This window comes from Labrus mixtus, chromosome 16 (assembly GCF_963584025.1).
Source record: "Labrus mixtus chromosome 16, fLabMix1.1, whole genome shotgun sequence".
NCBI lineage: Eukaryota > Metazoa > Chordata > Actinopteri > Labriformes > Labridae > Labrus > Labrus mixtus.
The window spans coordinates 15,800,996-15,825,120 of NC_083627.1; the positions used below are offsets into that span (position 1 = coordinate 15,800,996).

Below are 24,125 nucleotides of genomic sequence, written 5' to 3' on the forward strand. Positions count from 1 at the left end.
CTTTGGCTTTAATCTTTGGCTCCATTTTTTTTTTTTGCATGTGGGTGTTGTTTATTTTCTTGCAGAGCACATTTCGCCCTCCAGCTGCATTGCTTTGACAATGTGTTTTTGTGTGTTTGCACGTGTGTTTAATAACTTTGCGTCGCCAAAGGCGTCAACACATCATTGAAATAACTGCCATAGCCTGTGATGAGAGTGTCACAACTCTATGTTGAAACATAGAATGGATGCATGTGGCTCCTGATTAACAGTTGAGAGTGTGCATTGGCAAGCGCGTTTAGGTATGGTGTTTGCTTGAGCGTACGCTCTCTGCATGATTTTACACAGATCATTGTTTTTCTTCACACATTCCTGCAGCACAAAGCCATTCCAACCTCCGGATGTGCACCATTATGTAAAGGCAAGCTCCATTTTTCTGCCCTTTTAAGGGAACAACATTTACCATTCAGCCTAGTGGAAACAACCTGTGGGGGGAGGGCTAAGTAGGAGCAACCTCATCTCAAGTGCCTTCCACTGCATTTGGCTTGTCTGTAATGGCAGACGGTGTCTTCCTGGCCCTGACATTAGCCTAATGTATGGAGACGAGCAGGATCGCTGAGCTCACCCATTTCCATTTTAATGGCGGCCATCTAGAGGTTAATTCGGATATGATGCGGTCAAGGCGCGCATATACGCTGACACGTCAGGAGACAAATAGCAATGCTGAGAGGATCTATGGGGCGGAAGGGTTTATCTTCCCACCAGGGAGGCTGTTACTGGCAAACGCACACACACAAAACATTTGGTTGTTTGAAGTTTACTCATGGGATGGGTTATATGTGATAGTTGACGGCTTTGTTACACGATAAACCCCAAGTGGAGCGCTTATTTGGTTGGAAATGATTCCATGTTTGCTCCACTGGGATGCTCATTTTTGTGTAGATACAGCCCCTGATAGACCGCATGTTTGAAGGTTTTATGGTCTCTCTTGAGAATAGCGAAAGAGCTGAATCTGTATTTTCGCTTTTAGATGAGCGAGACTCGGAATATGTTGTTTATGGTTGTGTCTCAATTAAATGGGTTACTTCATTGTTCATATGAGGGAAGTTTCTGTTGGAACATTTTCTGTTGCTATCATTTCACCATTGGCTTTAGGGTTTTCAAGCTGCAGTTTTGCATTCATTTAAAGTCATAGAACAGATGCCCTTTGCCTCAGTATAGACATGTTGGAATTCAACAATGAGTGTCATCACATGTATACAAGAATCCCGCTTTCCGAAATTTGCTCAAGTCTTTTTCCTTGTATTGGGAATCCTTGAATTGCTACTTGGAGTGCTTTGCCGGACATTCTTCTCACAACATAAGAAATAAACACTTTTTAATATTGACTCCATGACTACGATTGTCTCTTTGTCTAGTCGTGTTTTGACCAAAAGGCAAACTTTGAATGTAAATGAACAAACCAGACAGTGATGGGAGGGATAAAGAGATGGAAGACAGAAAGGAGATTTTCAGTCTCTTATTCCATGTATTGTTTGTGTCTTTATGGTATCAGTGGAACGGGATGTTAGGATTATGTTCACCGGGATGAAATTTCCGTCCTTTGAGAGTGAATGTCGTCAGTGTAATTGCATCTGAGCAGACGAGTTACATGTAGACATGTGACACTATACCCTCCTAGGATATAGGGATTACATCCATACATGTGCTGATAGCTGACAGCTGATACCATTGTAAATAGACCTGTGCGAACAAACAAAATACACACATATACACACACTGGTGAATCATCACTCCATGTAGACCTCTGGGATCTGTTAACTGTGCAGATTAGGCGCTGTCTTGCTGTGAATGTCACACTGGCAGTCTGTGACCTCAATGCAGAAAGGCAACGAGACACAGAAATGAGGTGAAGAGTCTCTTCCCTATATAGACTCTTCCTCCTCTTTTTAAATGACTAGCTCCCATTGGGTGATACTCTTTCTGTCTTTCACCTTTAATCTCCCTTCCTTTCTGCTCATATTTTTTACAGTCCCTAGTTTGCCCTCATATTTCCTTATTTCTTCCATTATTCCTCGTGTCATGTCTTCCAAATATATTCTTTTTTGTATACGTCCATACATTTTGGGTCTGTCTATTTTCTATCTGTCTGCCCCCCCACCGAGCCCCCTTCTTTGGTCTCCTTCTTTCCACATTGAGGGTTCTCTGTCTTGCCGGAGTACAGCCCAGTGACCGTCGATTCATCAAAGTGTCACAGTGCAGAACGGCAGCTCTGTGCGCCCGCTCACAAAAACAACTGCCCTGGCAAAGCAAACAATAGCACATACACTCGCACACACATATTTAGAAACTGGAGTTCAGCAGCTCCAACAAGGTCATACTCTCCCTGTCCGAACATTTGGCGGCTAGCACGCTGTAGATGGTTTATGCCAAGCAGATGCTGCCAGTGTACTAAGCAGTGTACAACATAACTGTTGAACATCCACGGATATCAAGGGTAGTTAACATTTCAGTACAAGCCAACACAAATAGTCCCCGTGCTGAGGGATAAAATACACCAACCAATACAGCGAGTTAGCAATTTTCCTAATTGCTGAACCAGCGTATTTACGACACCTCCATATTCATAGTGGTTCACCTGATCTTACACAATTTAAGAAAATATGACCTTCTTCTTTGCCGCAGGTCTAGGCGCTCTAAAACAGCTCGGCCAGCAGTCTGTTTATGTGGTCTTTACGGTGTGTCAGTGGGGTCAACTGCAAGATGGGCTCTCCGCTGCAGATTTACACTGAGGGGCTCCACTGTAGGTCATCAGCTCCCAGCAGCTAATTTCATAATGCACCCTGGGCGAGGCTTAAATAATTCAGCCCGGCCCCCGGGAGTGCAGGAATCTACTTAATCAAAGGCTCTGGGTTTTCAAAGGAGAAGAACAGAGTAGACACTGGTTCAGTATACTCTAACCACACATGCATGTTATGGTGAGAAACTATTTTGTGTGTAGTTTTTCACGGTCCAACAAGAACACAAATGGATATTACTACAAATGCATCTATATTTGTATTTAATGTTCATCAAAGTGCACTCTCAAGCGAGTAACTTTGAAGTATCTGCTTTTGTCTAATTTAATTGTTTCCATGTCTTTCACAGAAAGGACAATATGTTTATTTCTGCAGCACCCCCCCCCCCCCCCCCCCCCCCCCCCCCCCCCACCAAAAAAAAAAATCTCTAAAAACACTACCTGAGTCTTTTATCCACGACTGTGTGCGTCAATATCGATTCAAGAGCCGGTCACTTGGCACAGGTTCTCAAACTTAAAAATAATCATTTTTTTCGCTGGAGCTGCTGCACTCACAGTGGACTTATTCTCAGTCTTGTTTTTTTTTTCCTTTTGCTTCGCTTTATTGAACCCATGAAACATTGAGCCTGGTTTGCTGCCTGCTTAATCATCTGTCATAAATCAATCAATAAATGGCAGCATGTTCAGTCCACTTATAAAACATATACTCAAGCATGAAATGCTTATATGCATTTGAATAATGATGTTCTTTTTCATTTGTTGCCAAGGTGATATGGTTACACCGTAAACATGTTGATGTGAAAGCTAAAGAAGTAGTCCCATAGTCATTACAGTTAGAGCTGCTTTAATGACATGTTTTTTTGTTTTTTTTTAATCAGCCCTAGAACTGAACTTGTTCCTGGACATTTCAAATGATGAAGTGTGACAAACCGAACAGATAAAAACATGAATGAGTCGCAATGATTCATCCCTTTTGACTCATCATGGTCAAAGTCTGTTGACATTTGTGTTTTTTCATTCACCATTCTGTAAACCTATTGCACACTGTTTACTGCTCAGTGTTTCCCTTCATTCTGTTGACTTCTCTGTCATAGCCTTTTTAAAGCTTTTTGTATCTATAACCGCTTTGAGAGTTGCTCTGCTGTTTTTATTCATTTGTTCAAGTTTTTTTTTTTCAAACCATCTGACGTCCTCCCTTTCTGCTGTTGAAAAGATAACAGTTAGTCATCCAGACTTTGTGATCAGATACATCCCTACCAACTGTCTGTTCTTTAGTGGTGTGTTATAAATAAATAGCAGACCTTAGAATGGCATAATCCACTTTACATAATTGTCTGTTGAGAGTCCACAATCATTTAATCTTGAAACAAATTAATAACATTTCAATTGCCTTAACTTTCCTGGTTTTATTTTGTAGTTCTGCCCAGTCTACACATCCTGACTCATTGCCTACATAGGTTCACCGTCCACTCTGACCCTTATCAGGCTCTTCCATCAGACAACCATATGAGACATTGATTTGGCGTTGGTCGGATTGAGGCCGGGTAATGAGGGAGCTGATTGGGAGATTATTGGCCAGGCTCTGTGTATAAAAAAATCAGGTTGGGGAGGTGGATTTGGAGGTTTTTTACTGGATATTAGTATTGACCTGATGGTAATTGGAAGGGTGGATGCTCACTTGCTGCACCCATTTAAAGGCTTTAATGAAAAATCTGATGGAGATGGCCCCGTTTGTTCTTTACTCGTGCAGCTAGTTAAGATTGAAAACTGAAAAAAAACACACGGCAAAAAGATAAAAGGACCTCACACTGTGATTCTCAGATAGTTCCACTCCATACAGTATGTATGTCTAGTTTCTGCTCAATTCATTGTTCACAATTTTATAGATTTCAATGCACAGTTGTTTCTAAGAGTTCATTGTAACACTTGCAGATTTCAATAGAGCTCGACACTTAACACAACATCATAAATGTAACTAAAGTGCATTCAAGTGGCCAGGGTTAAGTTACAAAAACATGAGCATCTTTTTGAAGAGGTCAAGCACATATGAAGAGGTGCATAGAGAAGACCAGGCTTGTTTTTTTTTTTTACCAAGAGACAGGCCCCAGGGAGCCAACAGTTGCATGATGGATATACTGTGACTAGAGATGCCATTATCCTCCCGCTGCTGCCGATGCCATCCAGACTGTCTGGATCTTTACCTCCTGACATTATCTCCCCTTTTTTCCCCTTCACTGCAGAAAAACTTGAGCTACCTGTAGTCAAAAGCTAATATTGGTTTTGTGTGTGTGTGTGTGTGTGTGTGTGTGTGTGTGTGTGTGTGTGTGTGTGTGTGTGTGTGTGTGTGCGTGTGTGTGCGTGTGTGTGTGTGTGTGTGTGTGTGTGTGTGTGTGTGTGTGTCATCTGGTGTTTTTCCATGCGGTATCTCAGAATTCACAAAGACGTGATGTGGCACATAGCACCTTCAATCAATCGATTAGTGCTGCAGAGCAAATTCAGGGTTCACTCGTCTGGCTAACCAGGGATTATGCATATCCATGCTTAATTTTTTGTAATTTTTTCTTCTTCTCTCTGAACAAGCCTGTTAAAAAACTGTTTTTTTTTTTTTTTTTCATTTCAAAAAAAGGGGGAAAAAAATGCCCCAGTTCTTTTCTCTCTTGTCGCTTCTCTTCATGCTTGGTGTCTTATTACCTGCTAATCCCTGCTGGTTTTTCCAAACAAGAAGCACGTTTCAGAATGAAAATTTGGACAGGTTTCTAGCTGCGGCATTGTTCTATCATCAGCACACAAAGTAACACCGAATCTGTGTGTTTCACACGCATTCAACAAGGAATACCAATTCCCCACTGCAGGGATTTACCAAACCAGCGTTCTTTTTTTTTTCTTTTTTTTTTACATAATTTGAAGCTGCATTGTGTTAATGCATGATGCTTGTTTGAAATGTTTTGGGTTTTTTTCAGTGCAGTTAGGTAGTATGGATTGATTTATCCCACACACAAAAAACACAACAGTGAATAATATGTAACAATACACGAATCATATCACTGCAAGTGTTGTGTTGTTTGTGTTGAATAATGTGTGTTGTCCAGATAACAGATGTCCTCCAATTATGCTTTCCTAATTACATTTTAATCAGGCTGCATTATGATTCAGGTTTGTGGCTGCAGCAAATAAAGAGAAAAAAAATATGAATCATTTGTATAAATAGCATGTATTGTTGCATGGCATTCTAATTTAGTCCCTCCATGAGGTTATTTATGTATGCAGGTTGCTTCTGTGGAACAATAACTTTGCTTAGGTTAGCTTTCTTCTGGAAAAGAAAATCAATGCTCAATGTGTTGCAGTCCTGCTGTTTTAGCGCAAATGCGCAAAACACATGTGGTTTTTGTTCAGGTCATCTTATTGTCAGTAATAGCTGAATGCTCACGTTTCATTAAAGATTAATAACTTTATTACCCATGCTTCCACTTTGAGCCAAGAACCATGACCATCTTAATGTGTAGAGGATTAAATGTGTGTTATTAACTGCTGACAACACACATGCAGAGCTACACGAAACATAAGCGCAATCACACATTAGACCACGTTACCGATTAATTACAGCTAAATCCCTATCATTGATTAAAAGTCTCAGCTGTGCTTATAGATCAGTGAAGGATAAGTCATTTAACCAAGAGATTCGAAACACATACACACACTCACACACACACACACACACACACACACACACACATACACACACACACACACACACTCACTCGTTCCTCACACTCCTTACATCCACCCCAAGCTCTGTACTGATAGATGACAAAACACACGATTAAAATGCATGATTGAAGGCAGCGGGAATGGCTGTGGAAGAAAATGTAAGATGAATGCAATTACTGTGGTACTCAAGTGTATCTCTCCTCCAGCCGTGTCCTGTTTTAACGTGAGAATGTAATACTAATGTGGGGAAGGGGCCCCTGAGTGAACAAGTGTATGATGATGGAGGTGGTAGAGGTGGTGAAAGCTGGTTGGAGGGCATACCATTTAGCACTGCTATATTAATGGCACATGCTGCACGCTGTAGGTGATAATGGGATGTTGCGGCACTTCATACAAACTGTTGGACTGTGTGTGTGCACTTGTACAGTAGGTGTGTGCATTTGATTTCTAGAATTGGAAGAAGAGGAGTGTCTATTATTTTCTTTCATACACTTTTAATTCTTCAAAAATGTCTAAGATTTTCATTTTCTTTTCTTTCCACAGCTCAGAACTGCAGTTACACACTACACAGTCCCAATGGAACAATAGAGAGCCCTGGCTACCCATACGGCTATCCTAACTATGCCAACTGTACATGGGTGATTGTGGCGGCGGAGCACAACCGGATACAGCTGGTGTTTCAAGGCTTCGCCCTGGAGGAGGATTTTGACATCTTGTCTGTATATGATGGGCCACCGAGCCCGGGGAACCTGCGGACACGGTAAATGATGTCTACTTATTTGATGTGCACTCTGTAAATGTGAAGGATATTATCATGCAAAGACTTTTTATTTTACTGACAAAAGATTTTCAAATGGTTGTCATGGAAACCATTTTTGATAAACGTGGGTAGACATGCTGGCAAAGAGTTTCAAATTTGACAGAAAGGTTTTAGTGCAGTTAAAAGATTCTTGTTGGATGGTAATATTAAACGATTCTTAAACTTTTCATTATAATCCCTATATATTTCAATCCTGGTCATATATTCGTAGGTATCCAAACCCTATTCCCAATTGGTACTTGACTCATTTTGATAAATGAACACTTGCAACAAAGGACATGAATTATTTATCACATTGTTGAACTGCAAGATGACTATGAAGGTTTAGAAGAAAATGTACTTTGTGTTCTTTTTGACAATGAATACAGAGTCCAACAATCAAAACAAATAAATGATGTCTACATAATTATTTAACTTTTTTCAGTACAGACAATCCAGGAAAGTTGTACTTAAAGGAAGAATATGCTATATTTAACACATACATATAGCAGAAATCAATTATATCCTGTGTAAATATCTATCAGAGTCGTGACTGTCTACAATGAGTGAGAATTGAAAGTCCTGCTGCCTGTGTTGTTGTTCTGAGCCGTATTTATATTGTGTTCAAATGGATGAGATAGCCGACTCATCCACTTGTGTATATAGCTGTTTAAGTCAAGGACTAGAGAAAGGGAAAAAAAGATAGCCTAACAACTGCTTATTTGGATGTCACGTAGGTGTTTTTAGATCACGCTAACAGTAGCCTGCTAACAAAATAATGCAGCCCTCAGGCAATTGCAGCTTGAGCCAGGGAAAATGTTGTCCACCGCTTGCACTAATGGCGCTTAATTATGGCGTGTTCCATTTGATAACTCATTCATGCAAAGACGAAGGGGTTGGAGGTGTGTCGCTGGAGGAGAGCGTAGGCTACTTAGCGCCGGTGCCGACGAACAGCATTTTTTCGGGGGTTTATTGCTGGTGCTCGTGGGCGACATCTTCTGGATCAAAAAGTCGCACGTTATTCCTTTAAGACAAGTTAGCGACTAAGAGGCTAAAAAATTGCTTTAAGACAATCAGATTGACGCAAACCAACAGCTTAGCCAAACTTGTTCATAAGTAGAAAATGATTTACTCAGTGATGGTTTTATCCAAACACAGTAGCTGATCAAAACTCTTATTTACAACCTGTCTCTTCCTTTTCCCCCTTGTTTTCTGAGATCTCATTAATTACTTTATTAAGTACAAAAACCAATCATTACCAATAAAAACAATCAATTTAAGACCCCAGTCACAATAGACTTTAAACCGTCCTTTGGAGAGTCATTAGGTATTGATGAAGTCAGTGGACTGGAAACTGGAAAAGAGTCAAAACTTTAATCAAGACTGTAATCAGTGATGCGTTCAGAGGCAGTTTGAGTGTATCCTTTGGTGACTAGTACAAGACGGACTCTGTGGACACTGTGACAGCATTCAAGGTTATTCACTGGGATTCTGGGCCCATTTTGTGCTTCACAGCTCACAGAAGGAAAAAAAAAAAAAAAAAAAAAAAAAGGAATAAAACTCACCGGGGTGTGAGGACTCAAACAAACAATTTCTGAATCAACAGTCTCATCCTCTCATAAAAGTGTCAATTTAACAGCCTGGAGGAAGTGCTGCCTTGTGCTAACATCGCTGAAACTGTAACTGAAATATTGGCTCTCATGGTTTGCAGACTTTCATGCTCATTTAGTTTACACAGTTCAACTGAACCAGTCTGGATTTGGGAGATAAATATTGTTTGGCTGAATTTGCCATCTAAACAGCTCCACTTCTATTTGTATTAGCTCGAATTATCAGATGCAGAGCAGCTTTCCACTGATGCATTTATGTATTTTTGCAGCCTAATATCTGTCAGACCTCTTGGCACTACCTCACTTACAGGCTAACTTAATTAGCGACAATCGCTGCATCTGATCAGTGGAAGCTACACAAAAAGCTGCTTTTTGATGCTGTCACCTTCTGCTTTGAGCTTGGCCTCGCAAACAGATTAAAGCATATGTCATGCAAGCCCTCTTGAGACGCATGAGAGGAATATTCTTCAGGGCTTTTGTTATTGATGCTGTTTTGAGTCCCTGTCGGCCTCTCAGTTTCTACCCCCGTCGAAATCTTGCTCACCTTTCCCCCTGCCCCCTCCTCTTCCCTCCCTGCGTCTCTCATGCTCTGCCAGCGTTGCGTCTGCTGCATCTCCCCGCAGAAAGCGAATAAAAGAGAGAAGAAAATCCATTATGGATTGGCAATGCGCGTTTTCTCCTCAGCCTTTTCTCCTGTTTGGACCTCTGGGCTCCGTTGTATATTGATGCTCCGGCGGGATGACGGGGAAGCGTTCCACTCGCTCTGTCTAAGCGCTTTGAAAATAAGCGAGGGGGAAGAAAATGTATTTGAAAAAAAAAAAAAAAGAAGAGAAGGAAATGAGGGGTGAGAAAAGAGAGAATATAAAGAACAAATGAAGGAGAGTGGGAAGCAGTGGCAGCGTTCAAGAGCTCACAGATCTCTCTTGGATTTCTCTTGTGTTGTCTCTGACCAGAATTCCTCTTTTTCAAAGGAGACATTTTGTGAAAGTGAGACTTTAAAAAGCTAGAAAAGGCTGGAAGATTTCTCACCAGACTGCCGGCACATACATGTATATTTACACCCCACACACATTCACAGCCGCATTTCCATGCACACACAAAGATGCACGTCTGATAATTCAGCCCTCCTTTTGCTCTCATCTCCCACTTGTGTCAAAAGTAATTTTCCTTCCATCTCTCTTGCTCCTCTTCCTCCAATTTCTCCTCCACCTCCCCTCATTTCCTCCTCACCTATTTTTCTAAAATGTTTTATCTCTTCTTCCTGTTCTCCATTTTGTGTCCTGCATGCTACATTCGCTGCATTTGATCCGTCTTTCATGTACATCACGCTATAGGATGCGGAGCCGGGAATACCTCCTTTGATCCGAAGTCATCATCAAAAATGAATGTTTTGCCTCACTTGGCTCCCAAAAGATAACCTTTGATTTATTTTTCAAAGCAGTCGCTTTCCGTTAGATTTGTTTATTTATCCCTTAATTTATTCGCTTCAATCAAAGCAAAGCCAAGGAAATTGTTGTCATCAGGAAGACGCTGGTGTACGGATCAGTTTGGCTATATATAAGTGCAAGTGTTCCTCAGTATATAAGCACCTGGTTTGTGTTTGTGAGTGTGTGTCTGCTCCTGCAGGAGTTGCTTTATGAGTCACTCTCATGAGTCAGTCTGTTGCTGCAGCACTTCATTAAACTGCTGATCCCAGCTAACGTCAGGGAATGCAAAAAAAAAAAAAAACATATAAAAAAGATGGAACTTTTAATTGTTTGAAAGGGGGGGAAAAAGAAGTATACGCAGTCATATATATATAAGGTAAATTGCAAGCAGGCGCCGCTGTGGATATTTGATTTCTGGTAATTAAGCAGAGCTGTAATTTCCAGAGGGGGTGTAATGATTTAGTGGTTAAGACCATCGTGCAACCTCGATGTTGTGGAAGATATCAATTACGTCGCACAGGCAGAGGTTAAACTGAAGGAAACTAACCTCAAGGTGATATCTGTCTGTGGTAGTTCACATCAATGTTAGCAGGTTGACATCATTTTCTGCTTGATTTAAAAATGTATCTTTTTTTCACAACACAAATAGTCTATACATCTTACTCCTAATTTAACATCAAATTACACCTCATGTCTCTCGCTTAAAGCAATATTTTCTGTTTTTACAGGCGATTACTCTTAAATGAAATATAAAATATTGATGTTTGTTTTTGTTCCATATTTTAGAGCCAAGATTATCAGTCTTTCTACCAAGCCAGGCTACAACATATTCCCATTCCAGCTCTTTTTATGTTCTGTAAAAACATGAGATTTTCCTATCCAGGTCTCAACAAGTACGTGTAAAAGCAGCTGTGGCTAAGTTGGTATGGAGTCAGTCGTAAATGTTAAATGGTAAATGGACTTGAGCTTGTATAGCGCTTTTCTAGTCTTCTGACTACTCAAAGCGCTTTTACACAGCAGGTCACACCTACTCATTCACACACTGATGGCAGAGGCTGCTATGTGAAGTGATCATCAGAAGTAACTTATCCATTCACACACATTTGAAGCAGCGTGAGCAATTTGGAGTTAAATGTCTTGCAAGGACACATCGTACATGTTGCTGCAGGAGCTGGGGATCGAAAACCCTCGACCTTCCGATTGAGAGACTACCAAGTGAGCCACAGCCGTCCCAACCTTCATCTCTCAACCAGAAGATCGGGGGTTCGACCCCAAGCTCCTTGGGCAAGACACTTAACCCTAAATTACTCTCACTGCTTCGTCAGTGGCATATGAATGTGTGTGAATGGGATTACTTACTTCTGATGGCCACAGCTCTTTGAGTAGTCAGTAGACTAGAAAAGTGCCATTCAAGCTCAAGTCCATTTTACTATTCATAAGGAAGTGTTCCCTTAAAGATGGCTGCTGACCAGTTTGTTTCTATGTATTAGAACATGTGAATGTTGAGATATGTGATACTTCCAGATTTGGCTGTCTTCATTTTATAGTAACATAGCTGTCATGTGATAATGCACAAACAGAACCTTTTATATCTTTTACCTACCCTCAAATGGATTCAAGTTGTTTCATTTAAACTGTAATTCAACGACAACTTGTCAAAAAAAGAGACCTTGAGATTTACAGTATTATTTCTTGTTTGTCCACAGGGAAGGATTTTACATGGTTGCGATGCTTTACCACATCTGCAACTTCCTCTGTTATTTAAGAGGACACTTGAAAGCACTAGTTGAAGAGACCCTTATCAAAGTAGTCCAACTGCAAAAGCTTTTCTCTCTCCAAACACATTAAGTATAGCAGCTGGGTCTGCCGTCCTAATCCTCGAAATATGAAGATCAAGGTACCATTCTTCTGCCAGTTTGGCACATGCAGGCTCTGTTGTCATGGTAGTGACCTTTCAGTCCAGTTAGAAAAAAATACTTGCAAGGCGCTGATGGCCTAACGGTGAGGTCGTGCCCCATATATGAAGGATGCAGTCCTCCAAACGGACGGTCGTGGGTTCAATTCCGACCTGCGCCTCCTTTACAGTATGTCATTCCCCACTCTATCTTCACAATTTCCTTCTCTGCCCACAGTCCTATCAAAGATTAACTAGACTTTTCACATGGCAGTTAATTATAGGCTCTCTCAGCTTGAAGTCCTATATTCCTTTTACCTATCAATACTCCTGTCTGACCTATCATTAACCCAGGTGGACTTCTGTGCATGTCATTCTACATAACATGACTTCAGGTGTCAACACAACATTAAACATTGGTGGATGAAAATTACGCAACAGGGGTATCTAATGAGTCATGATTTAAAGCACTGGGCAACTGACCAAGCCTCAGCATTTGACATGTTGAGATTGAGAGCATGCTGAACTGCAATACCACATGGCAAGAGGGGCATGTTGTAGAGTTAAACTGTATTGTATTACATCGCTTCTGTCAAGCCCCCCAGTGTCATGCGATGATGTTCTCACGCAAATTTTAGGAAAGTCAACAAGTCCTCACACTTCCTGGGTGATCTTGTCATTTTGGCCAATCAACGCCCATTTTTTTTTACTAAATTAAACAGTCACCCTGGACCATTTTTAACAAGCTGCAAAAATCACAGAAAATCATTTGAAAACCTGGAGGGACTGCTGGACTTCTGCGAGTTGATTTGGACAAACGCATATTCATGTATTTTGTGGCTGCCTTAAAAAACAAAAAAAATGAATATCGTTATGTCATCTTTAAATATATCGTTACAAATTGTACATGCAAAACTCCTCAACTTACTCTAACATGTCTTTGCAGTTTCCTGTTGCTGTTGCCAAATGAACAACAGTTGATTAAATTCTAATTATGCAGTAAAATTGGCCAGCTGAATGCTCATCAAGTCATTTATCTGCAGTCAAATTATAGTTATGGAACTCCCTCCTTTATACAAGTACCCATGGTTAGAACTGTATATTCACCATTGCAGCTGTAGTAACAGTAGTCTGGGAGATTTTCACACCCCGAAAAGCAACAGCTAGCTTAACCTTAAGCAAAACAATGGACCTCTATCAACTCATTCACTGTCACTCTGTCCAACAGCCCACAATTCTTACTTGTAAAAGACATGTCTTTCTGCTTTTGTGTCACATTTTAACTTGTAGCTGCCAATCTAGCAACACTGAGTACAGTTCAGGACAGGGAAAAGCTATCAGGGTTTGTGAAGGCGTCTCTCTCTCTCTCTCTCTCCACATGCCTCCCTCTCAGTGATGGAGTGGAGGACTGAAGGCCCCGGCAGTCTAGCTTGGGAGGGGAAGAGGGAGAGAGGAGTAGGAGGAGGAGGAGAAGGAGGCGTGAAAGGGACAGATTTTTAGCCGGCAGGCAGGATTGGACCTAAATAAGGAGCACTAGTGCATGGTGCTGGGAGTGGCATTGCCACTACAGTCAGCCCTCGGTGCCTTGAGGTTGGAATGTCTCAGTGTGTGTGTGTGTTTGTGTGTGTGTGCAAGGGGGATCTGTGAGTGTGCAATCTGCCATAGCAAGCTAATTCAGTGTCAACAAAATCAAGGTTTATTGGAATACAGATAAAGTGAACACCACACAGACAAACGCACACACATTCCGACACACACTTTTAAGCACAAAGTAAATGGCAGTGGGCTGGAAAACTGTGAGCCCTGTAATTTTGCAGACACATAATGTTTCACAGACATTTCTGCTATTTGGCAAGCACTTGAGAGCATAAGTGCTTGTACAGTATATGCATGGGAGTGGGATAAAAAAACATCATTTGTACATGTTTTTAGATTGCTGTTTTCATTTCAGCCTTTCAATTCTTCCATCTAAAGTCATAAAAGCAGGCTGTAGATAAATACTACCAAATATAGGGAATATTATCAGACTCATCACATAATATAACAAGACACTGAAGTAAAGTTGAAATCATCTTCAGCTACTTGATTGTCAACCATTCGGGGAAGGCTGATGAAAATGAGTGGTCACAGCTTTTTTAAATGTTAAAAAAAATATTTTCTGATTCCCCTGTTTTGTATAACAATAAAAATAATCTAAAAAACTGTTAAGATTTTCTTTGGCCTTTGCTCTGCTCGTTGGCTGATGTGAGCATTTTTGATATTGCACCTCACTTTCTAAAGTTAAAACATTTCAGAAAGATAAGAAAGCACGAATGTAAATATGAACAAAGCCTGAGGGAGGTAACCCGTCTGTCACTGCAGGGGGCTTTGGAGTCCCATAGCTGGCGGTTGACATGCTGTCTCAACCTAACTTTCAGTCAGCCTAACAACAGGCATAGAGCTGGAGCTGGGACAAGTGTTAAGCCTCTTGACAAACCGTGACACCACGCCCTCCTGTTTATCAGGTCAGCTTCACACCTTATTGTGAATATCGCTTATCCTTCATAAAATCAAAACAGATGAGTTATGACATTTTCTTACCCCCGTATAGTGTGTGCTTATTGAGACGTGAGCTAATCAGACCAATTTCAGCTTCATTTCTCAACACCAGAGGTCGCCACTTGATTCAAACCTGCAATAACATTTTGTTTTTTTGTGTCAACCTGGGGCTGGCAGACATTTTTCATTACATTAATTCATTGAATATATTGAATAAGGATGGTGCGCATTAATCAACTTATCAGCCATATACTCCAGAGTAATTGGGCTGGAATTAGCACAATAGTAAAATATCATGTGTAGTGTTGCGTAGTTTGTGCCCACAAAATGTATTTCATTTACTGGAATCTTCACATTTAAAACTTTCAAAACAAAACAAACATCTGTGGAAGTTTAAAAAGGTCATGTTTGTGATATTGAAATAATGAGTATGACACTGTGAGTATGAGTATTAATGTGTCACCTTTAAAGTTGTTGTAGTATTCACTACCTTTTCACCTGCCTGAGACTCCCTGCGAGCAGCAGAGTCACCATGCTTAGCCAACCTGTAATGATTAATCCAATTAGGAAAAAAAAAACAGGAGAGGCAATGAGCAGGAAGCTAGTTAATTTTCTTTGTACACCCCGTACTCAAATAGAACCAACGTCTTTTTACTCACCAAGAGATCCAAACATTCATCAACATTCCTTTTTTTTTTTCTCATTAGAATTACTATCGGTATTGCTTCAGCATGCTTGACAAAGTTGCCTCCAGTGGATAAGGGGAAATGTAATTTGACTGAACCGAACAATCAGAATCAAATGCATAAGCTGTAAGCTGTTTTGACAAGGTTCGTCAGTAAGTGGGTGGGAAATTCAGTGGTTGACACCTTATAAATTACAAATAATCATTTGTTGCAGTGGTTAAATACAACTACTGCAAAGCAATTTTTTTCACAAAATACATTTACGTTTCAACAATTTATGACTATGTTAGTTGCTGGTGTAAACCAAAATTGTTTGTTTGTCACAGACGATTTTAATGCAGTGTTCATTGATGAACTGCAGTTTTTTTTTCGAACAAAATTCCAGGATTTTATCATACTGCTGCTCGTTTGCGTCGTCTGTTACACTTACATTTAGCTTTAGTGCTGTTATGTTTTCTGAATCCAACACCTCTTAGTTAGTGCTGAACAGAAATTCCTGTACAGCACAACCAGCAGTGGCTGCTAGCATAAATCAATAAAGTTTGTGTTAATTCAATCCCCTGTGTCTCCCAGCATTTGATGTGCTACTGTGTGTACATGTCTCATTCTGTGTGTGTGAACAGTTGCAGTGTGAGTCAATGAGTCGAGCTTGTAGAGGCGATTTCTGCCGATCGGGGTGAGAGCGGGTGACGTACAATGGCACTTCCTGTGGGAACGCTTGCCACGGCGATAACTCTTCTTCAGTGAAGGCCTCGGCCATCAATCTCTCACCACACACACTTTGGGAAATGACTCCGCTGTGTGCACGTTTTTTCCATGTCTGTTTGCGTACACGTTTCTTATTTGTCTGTTCACCTGGAGCGCTTGCGTGCTGATATGGCAGCACGTCATAAGGAAATCTATGTAAGCAGTGCGTACCTATGAAAGGATTCAGGTGTCAGTGTGTGTGTGTGTACGTGTGTGTAAGAAAAATATGGCTTCATGGCTGCATTGCTTTTATTTGTTTGTCATGATTCTTTATCTTGTTCAACAGCATGCGCACACACACCGTATATCCACCGTCTGATATGTCAGATTTTTCTCATACACTCCCTCAGGCATGTGCAAGCAGACACTGTCACAAACACACACACACACACACACACACACACACACACACACACACACACACACACATTGGAGGATTTATGATTCCTGTGAGTCTGGCCTGTTAATGGAGAGACTGCCACTTATCAACGCCAGCCTTAACGACAGTAGGCTCAAAACAGGAGGAAGAGTGATAGTTTGTTTTTCATCATCTCGTGTGGGGGGAAAAAGTGAAACGATGTGGAGATTTATGACACCTGTTCACCTGTGAGGCAGAATTATTGGGCCCTGCAACCCCAGATTAGAGAAATAATCAGCTAGATGGCTGTGAATTTATACCCGACATTCTGTTTATCGCTCATTGCGAGTATTGCTATTGACATCCTCCCATCCCCGGTCCTATCAGTGTTCTTAACAAGAGACACTTCAGCAGCGACATGGAAATGTTTTCCTGCCGAGACAAAGCATTAAATAGTAAGTGCACTGCACTCTTTGAAAAAAGATGTGTCATATCAACTTCTACTGTGCTAAGACTAATTCGAGAGAGAATGCACCACTTTTAATGGGGGGGGCGGGGGCAGCCTATTGAGTCCTATTAACCTTCAGGGATGAAAACATCATCACTAAAAATAGAGGTCTAATTAGGCCCTTGTTGTGCTTCCTGCTCGCATTTGAGCTAATATGACTCCTCAAAAATAAAGTACATAATCAAACCTTCAGCCTTGTACATGTGAGCCTTTGTTTCACCACATTAGTCCCGTACCACAAAATGGGTAAAATGAAGTAAACTGAAGTAGCGTGATGTTGTTTGGAGTAATGAAGACTGATGTTCAGTAATTTAAAAAAAAGGAGTGATTAGCGATTGGTGTCATAGCAGCAGAGGCTGATCATTTCTGCTTATGGCAGCAGATAAAGATGCTGATGTGAAAACCTTCTTTTGACTTTGCAAGATCAGGTGGATGGTGTTAACATAATGTCTTGAATGAGAGTTTTAGTGATCTCTTATAATAAAGACTATGACAACTTAATGCTGGGATTTTTTTTTCTTTAGGTGAGTCGTATATCATTTAAAACAGGGTGATTTTTGGCACTACTCATTATCTTACCCAATGCACTTTTCTTTACATGGGCAATTCAATATTCATATTTTTCTAAGTAGATATTTTCTACTACACTTTTTGGACCATATTATTTCATCTACAGCATTGTTTGTTTTTATATTGCTGATTATTGTATTGTGGTTTTTATTCCCCATTGATATTTATCAAATTTTTCATTTTCACTTTCATTTGGTTAGTGTTTGAAATGCGCTATAATTAAAATGGCTGTGTTGTGCCCTGCCTTGTCTGATGAGCACATTTGCAATATTTGTGTGGTAAGTTTGAGCATTCACAGGTTTGCAAAATATTTGATGGACTTTATGACAGGAGGAAAGACAGATGGGGCAGATGTAATGGCTTTCTCACACAGTTGATCTCATTTTCTTTGTTTACACCGCAACTTCTACAAATCACGTCCCTCCAAACTTTGCAATTACCTAAGGTTCAAGGAACATCATCAGCAGGCATGTGCGGCTCATTTTAAAATGCATGGCACGTCTGGATGTAACATTGTGAAGAGCAGGTTGGTTATTTTTTCACTCCCTGCATGACTTCTCTTTGTTTGCAGTCATTTTCAAACAATCAAGCTGTAATACAGAGAAGGTCAGGACTTTACATGATGAAGAAAAACATGTTTTGTCAATTAGGGAGAAATTGTCAAATTAAATCTTATATGCCATGGAAGTCACAGCAATCTTTAGTGAAAACAGTACATGAAAAAAACACATTAAGCTTCTTTCCTCAGAGCTATACTCTCTTTGTCACATTCTTGTTAGATCTGTGGCTTCCCTCTCTGTAGATAATGATGCCAAAAAGTCGTTTAACCATTGCTCTTAGCTGAAGCCCCCATAATCTGCAGTTTATCATTGAGATCACTTTAACTGATAAAAAGGCGACTTGTTAGCTGTTTTTTTTTTTTGCAGTGATTTATAGTTCTGGGATGGATATTGCAAGCTTTAAACTGAAGTCAGGGCCAATATGCCTCTGCTGTTTATACATAATGCTGTCTCTCATGCATATAAAAGTAGTGATAAACACATCTCATATGCATGCTCTGAGGCCCCGTCCAAAAAACTCATCAACATCTCTGCAGCCTTAACCATGAAAGATGATAGTGATAAGGATTCAGTACTCAGTTTACACAGCATATAGACATGTACGATTTCCAGTTATCTTTTATATTGCAATTTATGACATTTCTTCAATTGTTGTCATGTATTCTTTGATAAATAACCTACTGATATCTGGTGTTGTGTTCATGGAAACACATTCAGACTATTTGTTGCTTTGCATGGGTTCTAGCGCACAACTTTGTGTCGGGCACCTTAGTGATTTTAATGGTTCAAATAGCGCCTGTCTCCAATAATGAATATGCCTGCAAGCATTGATTCCTGGAGAAAAGCAAAAAACTCAAGCAGAGCACAGAACAAAAGTTAAAACGATGACTGGTTCACCTGCTGAGAAATGTTTTCAGACATGATTGCAGGAAGAACCGCACACCTCCTGTTTGTGTCTTCACCAAATTGGTCCAAGTCGATCAAAAATAAATGCCATGAGTCTAGTAACAAAACTGCAGGAGTAGTAAAGCTATTCCCCTACTCCTGCAATAAACCGATCAACACACTGAGCTTTATGGGTCATTTGATCAGTGCAGACAGTGGGTCCATCCCATGGTACTGGAGTTGCATCCATGCATCCAATATGCATCTTTTCCTTGTGTCTTACTTAGCCCCTCCCACCAGAGATGCACGGAGAGACGCAAGGAAATGAAGCGAGGTAGATTAAATGTTTTAAGGACGTGAGCTGCCCTTACGTAGCGTCATGTGGAGCGTAAGCTGTATGAGCTGTCAGTTCGCTTTAAGAGCTGTTTGTTTCTGCACAAATGTGCACTGTATGAATTCTAAAAAGAAATACTTAATAACTGTTTTTATTGTCTCTTTATGTGACCTGATAACAAACACCAGTACACAAAGAATGACCTGCAGTCTGTGTTCTAAATAACACCACAAGAACCATTTCTATTAGCACAGTGCTTTATTTATTAAATTAGTCCTTATGGTAATTATTTGCATATTTATTTATTATTATTTAACAGAACTGAAACACAGCTGGTTCCCACGTGAATCCTGCTTAGCACTGCATTTCTACTAGGATAAATAAAACATACACATCTGTATTTATGCCAATAAAGCCCTTGCTATTGACCTTGTTTTTTTAACCTCTTCAACCATAATTTTTTTTACAAGCTTCAGGTCCATGTTGCCATCCTATGTTGTGCTGAAGATCGACTCATGTCAGCTCATGTGTGATTGTGAAAACATTTAAAGCTTCTACACCTGGTCTCAATCAACCGGTTTACTGAAACATTTTGTTCTTAGAGCTGCCACTGATTCTCACTGCAGAAAAAAAAAAACCATTAAAAACACTATGGTGGCATAGAGCACAGAGCATTTCCCCCCTTAACCACACACCTATAAACACAAGTGTCACCCGTCGCTTTAGCAGCCACCTATGGGACGATGAAGCACAGACGTTCTCCTTGTGCACCATTTGTTCCCTGTCTTAGGCAAATCCCCGGCATATTTTTTTCCATTCTGTGTTGATTTTGCTGGGTTTTTTTTCCCCCTCTTCGTGTTGCTGCAGTCACGTTTTTCTTCTTTGATTTCATCCTTTCCCTTTGTTTTCTCCCGTTCATCCCTGCAGACACAGAGCACAGCAGCCTAATTAGTTATCCAAACACCTTGTGAAATGTGATAATGGGTGAAGCACAAATATTGTGCGTGTACGTACACATTCGCTGTGCCGAGTCAAAAGGAACTTGCAGGCATGTAATAAGGGACTTGTTGCATGTGACCAGTTGCACTTTTGCTTATTTGTTTGTTTGGAAATGCAAAGGTTGACACTCCATATTCTACTGTGAACACACTGTCGCGGATGTAATTATAAAGGTTTGCAATCAGTATGGGGAAATATCCTAGTGATTTTGGGGGACTGAAATAGAACAGATGAATCGAATTTGCATAAAAAAGACACATAAGAAGAAGGGAAAGGGCATTCATAATGAGATTTTCTGCCGAGAGAGGAAAAAGGAGAGTAAACCACAACAGTAAAAAGAAAGTAAGAAAAATAACATGAGTTGGTGAGAGGCTGTAGCTAATTCTAAACCAGCATTCTAAACAAAAGCACTCCACTGCTACACCATCCCCTCTTCTTCCTCTCTCTTCTCCCTCCCTGTCTCCCCCCTTCTGTTGCTCTTTGATCAGCGTTGCCACAGGAATGAAAGAGAAGCTACGGGTGGGGAGTGAAAAGCATTGTTGGACTCTCCATCGGTCAATGTGTCCCTGTTAGCCCTGCACGCTATAATCAGATCTTCTGCCCAACCTTGTTTTGGGGTTTATTAGTGGCATTCCTCTGCGGAGCAAGGGAGGAACTGGAGATCACAGCGAGTGGCAGAGACACGGTAACAATACATAAGAAGATATTTTGAATGTAGATTCAAAGCTTCATGCAATGACATTAAGGCTAAACCTCCCAAGGCTTAACCCGCATCATTTCACAAACAGGCTCCTTATTAATGCCTTTAGATGCCAACAATTGTTTGGACTCCTGGATATCCAACCCAATGTGATTGATTGTGAAACATGTTATTCTAAAACAATGAGCATGGATACGTTGCAATGGTAGTCTAAACCTCTTGGGATAGACTTTAAATAAAATATTGTAACTCGTAAGGCAAGGGATTTGCTCATTGAGAAAGACAGACACTGATGTTTTGCAGGAAGTCCTGGCTCTTAACTAGTGTGTCAGGTCATTCAAAATATGTATTGATTGGATTAAGGGCTCAAATCTGTCCAGACCCCATCATTTTGTCTTGTCATTTTAGTCCCTGCCACCATGTGTCTCCTGTTCCCTTGATAAAAAGCACTTTAAACTCAACACACACCTGCCTCTGATTATGCCATTAGTTACCTGGTTCATTCACTGCTTTGTATATAAACCAGGTAACTAATGAGCCTTCTTTTTCTGCCAGATTGTCTTTGTTCATGATTAAGAGTGAAAGGATTTCAGCTTCGTTATTGTTTTTCATTTTTCAGTTTTAGAATCTGCCTGGTCTTCTATGATATTTCAAGTTTCACCCAAATCCTCATCGGATATGTTTGCTATTTCAGACTGACTTCATGTGTATGTCTTGTGTCCTGTACTCTCTCTTGCCAAATCCCAATCTCTACCCTAAAGCGCCGAACCCTAATGGACTTTAACTGCATCAGGCATGCAGTGTGGGAGTCTGTCAGGGCTGAGAAATACAACTGAGGAAATGAGACACACAATCATGAAGGCACACATCTGAAAAAAAACAAAAACAGTTGTGCCTTTAAGTAATACGATGAGACGCCATTACAGTGTTTTTGTATTTTAGCAGTCTATTAAAAGTCACATAGGCCAATGTTCACCCTTTGTGAGTATTTAACTGAAAAACGTCAACAACTCTTCAAAAATACCATAAACACTGATGTGATTTAACCTCATGTTAGAACATACAAATAATCTTTAACCTAATTGAATCTTTGCCAATCTTGTCCGTGCTTTCTTTGTTTACTTTTTTTTTCCTCCAAACTTTATAAAACACTTCCATGCGGACATTTGTTTACTTTTAGTTGGGGGGCTTCAAAAATCACATCACCAAAAATGCAGACTCATGGAAAGTAAAGATACAGATAAGAGTGTAATCTGGTGTGAGTCCACATCAGAGCCTCATTGCACAGGGTGATTTGACTGTAGGACAGAACTAAACACTCTTACTGGGAATGTGTCTCAAGGTCTGCGAGTCCGTGAGTGTGGAGATGGGAGTTTGGGCATCCAAGAGAAAGTCTAAGGCTCACAGTTTTCAGGTCAGATTACAGCATTAAGGGGCGCCAGTGGCCTGGCAGTCTTGTGTCGCGTGCCCCATGTGCAGAGGCTTTAGTCCTCATTGCAGCGGCCTTTGGTTCAAGTCCGACCTCGGCCCTTTGCTGCATGTGTTCCCCCACTCACTCCCTCTCTCTCATGTCAGATTGGTTAAGTGATTCAAACGGGTTGGTTGGTGGGCACATCGATGCCTACTTCATTATGGAGAATCAATCAGAGCTGTGTAGGCAGGTTTTAGATCCTTAACATCATCCTTCTACATTACTAGCTAGCAAAGAAAAATGGCAACTGAAGTGATCTATGCAGCAGTGTCTTCATTCAGTGTACTGTATCAGAGAGGAAGAGCAACGGATACAGTTTACAAGGAGAAGCCTCAGCTGGTGAAGAGGGACAGTGTGTGCTGTACTGAGAGGCAAATGGCTGCATTTGATTTAATAACATATCCTTTTAATCCTCAAGATTCCGGGAAAGGCAACATCGCATTAGCCATTACCCAAGTGTACGCTGTTTGTTTGCTTTATCACTTACATTTCCTGCGTTGCTACATTTCTCGCATCACTGCAGTCTGCCCATCAAACTATCTGTTACACATCAAAATATTGACGCTTGTGAAGCTGACTCATCCACACAACATATGCTGTGTTATACGACCTGTTTCTTGATACATCAATGGACCTTCACACTACTACTGTCGCAACTACAATCACAAACGTAAGCGCTATAATAATAAATATTCATACCAAACATTATCTTGCCTGAGGAAATGTTAAGGTTCAATAAATAGTGGACAACTTAATGTGTACAAAACATATGTAAAACTACTAAATATTTGGAAAGCACAACAACTGAATGTTTGTGGTTATCTTGAAGTTTTCCTTTCACCTTGTGTCTTCTTTTTTTTTTTTCAAATTCTGCCTCTTACGTCCGTCCTCTTTTCTCTCCTTGATCAACATCCTTGTGTGCCACAGTATAATTGCTATGTGTATTCAAACCCACAAAAACCCACAAACACACACATAATCAGACCTGCACACACCGGTGCAAGCGAGTAAACAACAGCATTTCTCACGGCTACCACTTAGCTTTGTCACTTTCCTAGGGGCGCGAGTGGCACGACATTGAATTAGTTTTATTTTATCCCTAATTGTTTTCCGCCCGAGGATTATTGCCGAGCGATTTGTGCCAAGCAGTGAGAAACACGGTGGACGTGTGGACGTTACCTTGTTTCATTTGTCAGCCGTGATTTGTTTGCTGTAAGTGTAATTGACTCATGTCTCTACAAAGGGGCAGCAAATGAAAGAAGAATGCAATTCTTCTTTTTTAACCTCCACTGTCAGAGCCTTGATATTGTTCATTAGTGGATGCTATAGTGAAGCTTCTTGATTATGCAGCTTTTGAGACATCATGTTCACAAATGTATTCTTCAGGCATAAATATGAGGTATTTAAATCATTCTTCAAACACTATGTATGGACTTTTGAACATCCATTAGTGGGTGAATATTCTGTAATGAAAAACGCTGAAAAGGGATTTTGCAGACCTTTGTGTTGCCTCGCAGGGATCTTTGGTGTTGAGCAGATGCAGATAGCATCAGGG

General features: G+C 40.6%; 1 protein-coding gene across 1 annotated transcript in view; it reads left to right on the forward strand.

Annotated features, from left to right (window-relative positions):
• csmd2 (CUB and Sushi multiple domains 2) overlaps nucleotides 1–24,125 on the forward strand; it is a 220,753-nt gene that overhangs the window by 13,994 nt on the left and 182,634 nt on the right. The window contains exon 2 of the mRNA XM_061060012.1: nucleotides 7,028–7,244. Coding sequence (XP_060915995.1) covers nucleotides 7,028–7,244 — 217 coding nt within the window. The remainder of the gene's footprint in view (nucleotides 1–7,027; nucleotides 7,245–24,125) is intronic.